The following is an 11,836-nucleotide window of genomic DNA, read 5'->3' as shown; positions in this document are numbered from 1 at the left end:
GGTTTGTGCTATCCTGCCTGTGGGAAGCGCAAATAAAAGATCCCTTGCTGCTAATCGGAAAGAGTAGCCCATGAAGTGGCGACAGCGGGTTTCCTCTCAAAATCTGTGTGGTCCTTAACCATATGTCTGACGCCATATAACCGTAAATAAAATGTGTTGAGTGCGTCGTTAAATAAAACATTTCTTCTTTTTTTTTGCATTATTTGACACTTTCATTGTGAAACTATAATACCACACTCAATATACACATCCACTTCATTCTTCTAACCAATACCATTTAGTTTTTCAGGTATATGTCACAATCACGTGTGCACATAATATGGTGACGTTTACAACGTTTCTGGCCAGCTTCTTCAGTATGTTCTTCTTTCATACTCTGAGCGCAGAAATAAAAGGTATATGTTGTTTTTAATTTTTTAATTTTTTAATTCTTGCATACATATCAAATTTTTTTTTGCTGTTTCGTTGTTTATTAGTTGTCCTTCTTATGTCTACTTGTGGTTCAAGCATGCTGTCCGGGCCACATGCCTAAGCTAACTAGACCGTCGTAAAGCGACAGGGGTTAATGGTCAGTTGTTAATGAGAGAGACGTTGATGTAATGACCGTGTTACTAAAAATATTTTCATCACCACTGTCATAATCATTATCACCACCATCGCAATCACCATCATGGCCATCATCTTCATGATGATGATGATCATCATCATCATAATCATGACAGTCATAATCATCATCATCATTATTGTCATCACCAATCATCATCTTTATCATCATCATCACGATCACCACAATAATTATCCTCATCATCATAACCATCATGATTATCATCATAATTATTCTTATCATCGCTATTATTATATTAGTATTAAATGCGCTATGTCAAAGTTGCTATAATGACGGGTTCCACGAAAAATAGTTATTACGTTTTGCTTTAAAACATAAAGTTTATACCTTCATTAGTTAAATGCATATAAAAATACAACCAAACCATTCCATTTACTAATAGAAATTTGGGGTTCTTTAAGGGTGAAATCTGGAGTGTTTCATACGCATTAACTAGTGACGTCACTGTTTTATACGTACACATACAACACGCTAAGTTTACCCAGAATTATTTCCGATCAACTGACAAAAGAAAGACAGATGGTGACCACAAATTAGTCGGGAACCCCCTTGTTGTCCAGTGCAAGGCTTTTATAAATCATTATTCTAGAGTTAATTATGGAAAGATTATGCGTGTTATCAATTATTCTGTAGTTATTTATTACAAATAAATGGGAAAATAACGAAATATCGTAGTTTGAACATCGACATATAATTTTTAGTGGTTGTATGTAGTAATATCTAATTCTAATCGAATTGAACATTAAGCTACCCATTTTTATGTTCAATTCGAACTATTAAATAATATAGTTAACTATTAAACAATAGATTTCCTAGCAATTCTTTATGTTTCTTCTTCCATTTCAGAATACCAAATTTGTATAAATCGGAGTGTTCCATATTTGACAGATGAACAAAGGTTGTATTCTATTTTGATGACGGACTACGACAAAAACACACGACCAGTCTACAATGCGTCACATCCGGTTAATGTGCATGTTGGGATTACGTTGACTCAAGTTTTTGATGTGGTAAAATGTTCGATTATTCCACAATTGCATAAACGTTTTTTTTTAAATTCCAGAATTGGGACTTCACATTGTTATTATGAAACAGGTTTGTCGACATGAAAACCATTATATAATACTATCTCATACACTTCCTTTATTTCTCACCCTATTCTCCCTACACTTTTCTTTCTTTCCTTACCTATATATGTTCTTTCCTTCTATTCCCTGTCCTTCCTTCCCTTTTCTGTCATTTCCATAATCCTTTCATTTCCTTCGTTTTTTATTTCTTTTTATTGGTCAATTCCCTAAACCATATTTTTCACCGACGGTATTAATGATATTAACGGTTTTTATGCTGTATTTATAGGAAATTAATTTGACTTGGGAGGTATTCCATTCCATATAGATAATGGCCAAAATGTTTCATTTTGTTAATATATTTACAGACTGTTTTTCTTTAATTGTATTACAGGATGAAAAGAATCAAGTTTTAACAACAAACATCTGGCTCGACCAGGTAATATATACATGTATTCGATGTATAACCATGTCTTAGTGTTACATACATAACAAAAACAAGACTCAAAGGATAGCCATTATTCGCGTTAGCATTCAGAGAGAGAGAGAGAGAGAGAGAGAGAGAGAGAGAGAGAGAGAGAGAGAGAGAGAGAGAGAGAGAGAGAGAGTGTGTGTGTGTGTACAATACAACACAACACTATACAATACAATACAATACAATACAATACAATATAAAACACGTGAAGACACGGTAGACTAGAATTAGCAATGATGAGTTGGAAGAACAGGTAAGACATCTATATAGCAATCGATTGACGTTTGAGCACGGCAAAATGTATAAACTTAGCTAGATTTATTTATACAATTTTTGATTACTTGAAGACAAACTTTGGCAGAACGCTTGCATATTAGGCCATCTCTTGTACATCTTAGGTAATTGGCATATTATTGTGAAAAGACACTGTTGTAGCCAGGATTTTATATTGGGTGGACAACCCTACTATGTATGTATGATTTTATACAATTTAATACAGTTAAACAAAGTTTGATTGTGGGGTATGGACCTCGTGTCCCCCCCCCCCCCCCCCCCCCCCCCCCACACACCTCACTACGCCACTGTGAAATAGTATATACATTTGTTTATGAAGTTCAAAACAAGTAATGCCAAGGCAAAGTGGTCACATTTTGTATATTGGGCTGGGTGTTTTGTTGTTTGCAATAGGACTGGACAGATGAAAAATTCCAGTGGGACCCTGCGGACTATAACAATCTGACGATGCTGCGCATCCCCTGTCACCACATATGGAAACCCGATATCGTGCTCTACAACAGGTATTTCGTAGATCTAGTTGTATCTCCAATACCCTAATATATTGTTATTTGTATTACTGTGGTAATGGTTATTGCTCACCACGACTGGTACATCACAGGTCGTGGTATGTGCTATCTTGTTTATGGTATGGTGCATATAAAACATCCCTTGCTGCTAATTGAAAAGAGTAGCCCATGAAGTGGCGACAGCGAGTTTCAGTATCTGTGTGGTCCTTGACCATAAGTCTGACGCCATATAACCGTAAATAAAATGTGTTGAGTGCGTCGTTAAATAAAACATTTCTTTTTTTTCTTTTTGTTTTTTTGGTTATTGCTGTTGTGGGTTGTGGTAGTATTGGTGTTGTGGTTATTATTGTTCTTTGGTGTTATAATTATTATTGTGTGGGCCTTTTCGTTTACGTTTTCACTAGGGAAGTTGAGGAGTTATTTGTTAATGCTTTGTTGTTGTTCCCTTTAATGTTTTGTTTTCTTAGTTGTTCTTTTTGGTTTGGTTGCTTGTATTTTGTGTTGCCTTGTTGGGATTTTTTGTTTTGTTCCTTTGTTTGATTTGTTTATTTGTGTTTTGTTTTCTTTATGTTTTTGTGGACCGGCCTCGGTGGCGTCGTGGTAAGGCCTTCCGTCTACAGGCTGGTAGGTACTGAGTTCGGATTCCAGTCGAGGCATGGGATTTTTAATCCAGATACCGACTCCAAACCCTGAGTGAATGCTCCGCAAGGCTCAATGGGTAGGTGTAAACCACTTGCACCGACCAGTGATCCATATCTGGTTCAACAAAGGCCATGGTTTGTGCTATCCTGCCTGTGGGAAGCGCAAATAAAAGATCCCTTGCTGCTAATCGGAAAGAATAGCCCATGTAGTGGCGACAGCGGGTTTCCTCTCAATATCTGTGTGGTCCTTAACCATATGTCTGACGCCATATAACCGTAACTAAAATGTGTTGAGTGCGTCGTTAAATAAAACGTTTCTTTCTTATGTTTTTGTGGAGAATATTTTGTGGCTTTTCAGTGGGTTTTCTGTGTTTGTTGTATTCATTTTGATATTCTTACTGTTTATTAACCTAGCCGCAAGAAAAAGCTGTGAGATGAGCAAAAGATTACTAACCAGCCTCGGTGGCGCAGTTGTTAACCCATCGGACTACAGGCTGATATGTACAGGGTTCGCAGCTCGGTACCGGCTCCAACCCAGTGCGAGTTCTTAAGGGCTCACTGGGAAGGTGTATAGTATAGTTTATTAGCTTTAAGCCTTACGGCTCATAGGCATATACATATACATTCAATAAACAATGATACAAACAGATAATATATACAATGGGTGATTGTGTAATTGGAGGATGGACAGTTATATATGCTTAGAACGTAAAAAGGTTGCATGTTTGAGAAATTTACCGAGATTACATAGTTCTTTTCTGTTTTGAACTGATAAGGTGTAAGGCCACTACAGTCTCTTCTCTTTCACTAATCACTAAACAACTAACAACTAACCCACCGTGCTGGACAGACAGCCCAGATAGCTGAGATGTGTGCCCAGGACAGCGTGCTTGAACCTTAATTGGATATAAGCACGAAAATAAGTTAAAATGAAACGAAAAGGTTACTTGAAGAATTTCTTGCTCAGCCGTTAGCTCAAACAATTTTCACGGCTCGTGACGAATTAAGCTAGTTTGTTTACGACGGTCGAACCGAGTCGCAACTTTAGAATAATGTGCTTTTGATTTGCGCTCCCATTGGCCAGTTGCTTATTCGAGCTTAGTATTTTTCCCACGTTGTCTGCACACGGCGAAGTTTTTGATTCACGAAAGTTTATTAGCCACACAAAAGGTCAAAGTAACATTTTGCTAAGCAGATATGTCTTCGAATGTAAATGGATTACGGTATATAGAAATTAAGATGTACATTGACAAATCTTATCACTGTTAATCGAAGCACTTGCACATCATCTTTTGCGCCTTTCTGTGTACGTTCCTGCACCCATCCGGCATTCTAGCGCTCTAGCGACCGCCGGTATACGGGGTAATAGCACGTATCAGAAGTAAACTCTGAACACTGTCCAAAGTGGTCAAAATAATTCCACGGCAAAAGCCAAATGGAATTGACTCGTGTCTGTCACGGGTGGTAACGAAATACAAGCATATGTCGAAGTTGGAGGGTCAAGGACTGTGATGTGGAAGTGGACAGCAAAATAACTTGAACGATAGGTAGAGCTGCCAGATCAGGAAAAAAATGAAATGGAATGAGGTTTTTCCCCGTCCATATTAGTGCTCCACAACTGGTATATCAAAAGCCATGGAATATACCGTCCTGTCTGTGGAGAAAGTGCATATAAAACATTCCTCGTTACTAATGGCAAAATGAAACGGGTTTCCTCTCTCAGACTATATGTCAAAATTACCAAGAGTTTGACATCCAATAGCTGATGATTAATATATCAATGTGCTCTATGGTTTCGTTAACTTTTAACTGTCTGTATCTAAATCTCCTCTCAATTCTTCGTTCCAGCGCTGAGGACTACACAAACGGCTACATGCAGGCGCTGGCCATGGTGAAACACGACGGCACCGTCTTCTGGCCGCCCATCGTCAAGTTCTACAGCACGTGTCAGATCGACATCACGTTCTTCCCCTTCGACGACCAGGTCTGCAGGCTGAAGATGGGATCCTGGGCCTACGACGGCTTCCAGGTGAACGTCTTCAACAGATCTAACGGCATCGACCTCTCCAACTACGTCGAGAACGGAGAGTGGGATCTCATCAGGGCAAAGGCCGTCAGAAATGTCGTGTATTACGCCTGCTGTCCGGAACCGTTTCCGGATGTGACGTTCACGTTGCACCTGCGCAGAAGGACGCTGTACTACACGTACAACGTGATAATACCGTGCATCATGCTGTCGTCCTTGACCCTGCTCGTGTTCTGGCTGTCGCCGGATAGTGGCGAGAAGGTCACACTAGGTCTCACTGTTTTGCTGGCCTTTTCGGTCTTCATGTTGCTTATAGCAGAAAATATGCCGCAGACGTCGACATTCATTCCGCTCATAGGTAGGTTTGTGTGTTTTATTTCACAACACCACTAGAGCACATAGATGTATTAATCATCGGCTATTGGATGTCAAACATTTGGTAAGTTTTAAATATAGTCTTAGAGAGGAAACCCACTACGTTTTCTCACTAGTCGCAAGGGATCTTGTATATGCACCATTCCACAGACAGGCTCATAGGTAAAGGTCTAAGTTAGAAAGTTAAAGTTTTTTTGACGACACAACTAGAGCACATTGAATTATTAATCCCTGGCTATTGCATGTCAAACATTCGTGATGCACTGACTGGAACGGAAATGGCCCAAATTGGCCTACAGACAAGGATTGATCCTAGACTGACCGCGCATCCGGCGTATGAATCTAAGATGCTAACTCATTCAAATTGGATCTTACCGCCACTCCTACTTTCGATTTTCCTTTGTAGATCAGAAATGGAGATCAAAGGAAAGCAAGGCTTTTTAACGTCGTCATAATATAAATCCAGTCCCTACCTCTCAAATAAATTAACCAATTTATTACCGATGTATATACATTTATTTTCAAATACAAAAATAGCAAAATATGGCACTTGTAACTATGTCTTTGCACCTTTAGTGATGTAGGCTATTTCTCGTTCTAGCCAGTGCACCACAACTGCTATACCAAAGGCCGTGGCATGTGCTATCCTGCCTGTGGGATGGTGCTTATAAAAAGATCCCTTGCTACTAATGGAAACATTTAACGGGTTTCCTCTCTGACTATATGTCAAAATTACCAAATGTTTGACATCCAATAGCCGATGATAAATAAATCAATGTGATCTAGTGGTGTCGTTAAACGACTCAACTTTAGTGATGTACGCCTTATCCAGACATTTAGAAAGTGTGTTAGTCCTGGCTCTAGTGGGAGGGGGAGGGGGTTAGTTCGTGTACATGACTCTTTTAGAGTGGTAACTTAAATGTTCTTGTTCTACATGCAAAGACCTTCAGAAAACGTTTGTTAAGTACGTTTTCTCTCCAGAGTCCATATATCATTTCTGGTTAGCCGTCAAAAGCCTAAAATGGCAATATTGGAGTTTTGTGCAATAAATCATTATTAGACACTTTGATTTACTTGATTTATTGCAAGGGTTTCGTGGCACGTATCCCGGTGGCAAAGCGCTCGCTTGACGCGCGATCGGTTTGGGATCGATCCCCGTCAGTGGGCCCATTTGGGCTATTTCTCGTTACAGCCAGTGCACTACGACTGGTATGTGCTATCATGTCTGTGGGGTGGTGCATATAAAAGATCTAATGGGTTTCCTCTCTAAGAATATGTCAAACTTACCATTTTTGCTTTTACATTCAAAAGTCAATTTTATTAATAAATCAATGTGCTCTAGTGGGGGCGTTAAACTTAAACAAACTTTTTTTCAAGTGTTTGGATGTTACTAACATTGTTTTATCATTATTCATCCAATAAACCTGTGTTCTAGGTAAAAGTAAATGTCCCATGTATCACTTAATTTTAACCAGAAATCGCTTTCAGTTTGAAAGTGCATGTAGTTCCACAAATTGGCCAAACTTTTCTTCATCAAGTGCGCCAAGTAATCCAATTTTAGTTTTGATGTCTCAGTTGCTTATGTATATGGGGCACGTTATAGCCCAAATTTATACAACCTCTGCAATTAGAAAGAAGTGTTTTATTTAACGACGCACTCAACACATTTTATTTACGGTTATATGGCATCAGACATATGGTTAAGGACCACACATATTTTTTTAGAGGAAACCCGCTGTCGCCACATAGGCTACTCTTTTACGACAGGCAGCAAGGGATCTTTTATTTGCCCTTCCCACAGGCAGGATAGCACAAACCATGGCCTTTGTTGAACCAGTTATGGATCACTGGTCGGTGCAAGTGGTTTACACCTACCCATTGAGCCTTGCGGAGCACTCACTCAGGGTTTGGAGTCGGTATCTGGATTAAAAAATCCCATGCCTCGACTGAGATCCGAACCCAGTACCTACCAGCCTGTAGACCCCTCTGCAATTAAGAAAATGTCCACGGCAAAAAAACCATGCCATTGAAAATAATATCCCTGAACAGTCCAAGGCGAAAAAGTGCCGTGGAGAACTAAAACTTCCACGGCAATATCCACGGCATTGCCGATTGCCGTGGGCAATTGCAGCGGTTGTTATAATACTGCCTCCCACCCCCACCCCCCCCACCCCTCACACACACACACCCCAAGAAATAAAAATAAAAAATAAAATAAAATAATAATAATAATAATAATAAATGAAATAAAATAAAATATTTTTTTTTTTTTAAATCATAACAATAAACAAATAATCATAATAATAATAAAATAAAATAAATTAGGTCATTTGTCAAATTGCCATATCTCCTAAAGTAAGTGTTACATGAAGTTAATCTTTGTGTCTATAAATAAATTAGGTCATTTGTCAAATTGCCATATCTCCTAAAGTAAGTGTTACATGAAGTTAATCTTTGTGTCTATAAATATGTATTTGACTTCAAAGAATTGATTGGCACCATTATTGTGACTTTTGTAAAATTGCCATTGTTAGCATAATTCCAAGATGGCGGCCATAGAAAAAAAAACCCACACAAAAGAACACACCAAACAAACAAACACTAAAAAAACCCAAAACGACAATGTCATAGCCTCTGCCCTCACCCATCCCTGGCTTCGGCTATAGGTAAGAAATTTTACCTTGCGCAGTCTGTTGGTGTTCCGTTTAAAAATATGTTATAGCATTCATCATGGGTTGTGTTTACGAAACTTGATCATGGCGCGTTTATTTAATTTGTATGTATGTCTTAAACGCGGACTAAAATGTAATTACGTTTTTTTATCTAAACAAAATTGTTAAATACAAAGTGCTGTTTACGGAAGCTACACCTGACTAAGTAAGGGACAAATGCCATGGTATATTCTATCCTGTCTGTTGTATGTCAAAAGTACCCAGTGATTAATAAATCAATGTCCTAGTGGTGTCGTTAACCAAAATATATATATACTAACTTATGCATTTTATAAATTTGTCTAAACTGACCATGCTTCATGGACCTCGTTATCTTTTTTTAGGAATTTACCTCACCTGTGTGATGACATTAACATCGCTGTCTGTAACACTAGCCGTCGTGGTGTCCAACATCAGCATTCACGGCAGGAAGAGGACAGCCCTTCCCAATTGGTTGCAAAGGATTGTGCTCGCTCTGGCCAAAATCATGTGTCGCAAATTATATTTTGTGAAATCCCCCAACACAAACGACCCTGGTGAGGTCATAAAGTTCTCCTGCAGACGTGGGAAAGCATTCTACAGAGGAGCTGAGAACCATCTGTCCAGCGACTCCGGTTGCGGCTTGATTGACTTCGAAAATGGCGATCCGACGCCACTACGCAGGTGTGACCGGTTACCGAGGAGGCCTCAAACTCGTGTGCACACAGACTACGAGGAGATTCTAGCTCGACTTCAGGAGCTGATTTTGAAGGAGGACGAGAAGGAAGACTGTCTGGATATCTGCCGCGAGTGGCAGGAGGCCTCGGAGGTCATCGACAGATTCATGTTCTGGGTGTTCCTCTTCGGGACGGCCGCTTCCACAATCGTGCTACTTATTATCTTGCCGCTCACAAAGAAAACCAACTTTGAATGAAATTCCTCACAAACAAAAAACAACTTTGAATGAAAGTCTTCACAAAGAAAACCAACTTTGAATAAAAAAATTCCTTACAAAGAAAAATCAACTTTCAATGAAATACTTCACTAAAAAAAGCCAAGTATGAATGAAATTCATCTTTTGTCTCTGTTTTGCGAAAATTGTAATGATGAATTCGAAGGATGTACCCACGACAGGCGTGCTTGAACGTGTTTTGGTAATGGTGGATTGATAGACACTTACCAGGCTCTGTCATTTACAGGCGTCAGAAGAAGCCACAGGAGGGGCCAGTTATATATTTGTTTTGCATTTCAATATGGGTGGGATGTGTTGGGGGTGAATACATCATTTTCAGAGTTGGGTGGTAAAGTGACTCCTGCCTCCCAAACAAGCTTCTGACGCCTAAGTAATTTACATCTATGGCCGAGCTTATTGGGATGCTGGCTGTGTTATCGGTTTTGTATTCAGGAGGTTGCAATTGTTACGCCTAACAAATTGTTAAAATGAATGTGATCGACTGGGTAGGAAGGAAACAAGTCAAATTGTTCGCGAGCGCTCTCCCTTCTATGTTATACGCCACGGAATCAGTTTGTATTTCTGTATTTCAGGTCCAAACAAACTACACATCTAACTCATTAACCGCTATTAACTCGAGATACGTCTTATGTAGCTGGTGTGTGTGTGCGCGCGCGTGCGTGTGCATACGTACGTGAGTATAATATGTGTGAATGTGTTTTTGTGCGTGTGCAGAATAGCATGCCTGAGCATTAACTGGATATGATATAAACACGGATATAAAATCAAATATATCAGTACACCTATAGAGGCTAATTTCAAGCCTCGCCCTGCGAGATTGTTTTGGTTTATATTTATCATAGTTAAAATATGAATTAACCCCAGATTCAGTGATAAAATTTCATTTCATTTAAACTTATTTTCGTGCTTATGCCCAATTAAGGTTCAAGCACGCTGTCCTGGCCGGTTGGTGATACAATTTATATCACCTGGTGCAAGGCAATTGTGCTAGCATGCCAAAGGCAGGTACGGAATGGTGAGTTATCTCCCTTTAAACATTGGCGTACATTGTGACTATATTGATTTTTTATTATTATTTATTTACTTTTAGAATTTGTATTGCATTGTTGCATCGGTCAAACATATTCCCTACATTACGTTAATTGCTACATTTTGCGGGGGGTGGGGGGGGGGGGTATGAATATCTATAAGAACTTCCAAATAGTTTTACTAGAAATAAACACAATGTTCTTCTAGCTCTTAAGGCCCCAGATAATGGAATAATTTCACCGACATAAAGACCTATTAAAACTGCATCTCGAATATATTTAACGATTTATAATAGCTACATGCACTGTTCGAAATAAGATAACTTGAACTTGTTAATAACTCGAATCATATTTAACATTATGTATATAATATTTCAATAATCTTACTTGACGTCTGTATAAAATAAGCGAATATAATATTCTGAAATAACATCTTATACGCATCGACAGAATCACAGATCGGATGTGTGTGTGCGGGGGGTGGGGGGTATACGCTATCATTCGTGGAGCAGGGCCTGTTCCAGTTATTTTCGATCGTCGGCTGCAGACATGTCACAGTTCATCGTTAAGATGTTCGAGCAAGATCCCGAGCAAAGGAAGGCCAATTCACAAGAAATACCAATGTCGTGGATTGGCCTTCCCTTTGTCCGGATGCTGCTCCAGGGCACGTGCTTATAAAACTGAATATTTAATGAAGTCATACGCAAACAGTTTGCTTATAAAATTTTCATAAGCACGAGACCAGTACCTTGGGATGAGACACAAGAAACCAGTCTCTCTCTCTCTCTCTCTCTCTCTCTCTCTCTCTCTCTCTCTCTCTCTCTCTCTCTCTCTCTCTGTGTCTTTGTCTGTCTCTCTGTGTCTGTGTTTGTCTTTCTGTCTCTCTCTCTCTCTCTCTCTCTCTCTCTCTCTCTCTCTCTCTCTCTCTCTCTCTCTCTCTCTCTCTCTCTCTCTCTATCTGTGTGTGTATGTGTGTGTCTTTCTGTCCGTCTGTCTGTCTCTGTCTCTCACACACACACATATATACACAAAGAAATATACACGCCCTCGTATACACACATACACGCGCACACGCACACACACACACACACACACACACACACATACACACACACACACACACACACATACAT

General features: G+C 39.4%; 1 protein-coding gene across 1 annotated transcript; it reads left to right on the top strand.

Annotated features, from left to right (window-relative positions):
- Positions 1-215: 215 nt before the first annotated feature.
- LOC121377458 (neuronal acetylcholine receptor subunit alpha-10-like) lies at positions 216-11,578 on the top strand. Its single transcript, XM_041505454.1, has 6 exons — positions 216-395; positions 1,472-1,635; positions 2,087-2,131; positions 2,855-2,964; positions 5,460-5,995; positions 9,068-11,578. Exons 1-6 carry the CDS (start codon positions 320-322, stop codon positions 9,634-9,636), a joined length of 1,500 nt encoding a protein of 499 aa, XP_041361388.1. The 5' UTR covers positions 216-319; the 3' UTR covers positions 9,637-11,578.
- The last annotated feature ends 258 nt before the right edge of the window (positions 11,579-11,836 follow it).

This window comes from Gigantopelta aegis, chromosome 2, assembly GCF_016097555.1.
Source record: "Gigantopelta aegis isolate Gae_Host chromosome 2, Gae_host_genome, whole genome shotgun sequence".
In the NCBI taxonomy this organism is placed as follows: Eukaryota; Metazoa; Mollusca; class Gastropoda; order Neomphalida; family Peltospiridae; genus Gigantopelta; species Gigantopelta aegis.
This window is presented reverse-complemented; position numbering and strand designations above follow the sequence as displayed.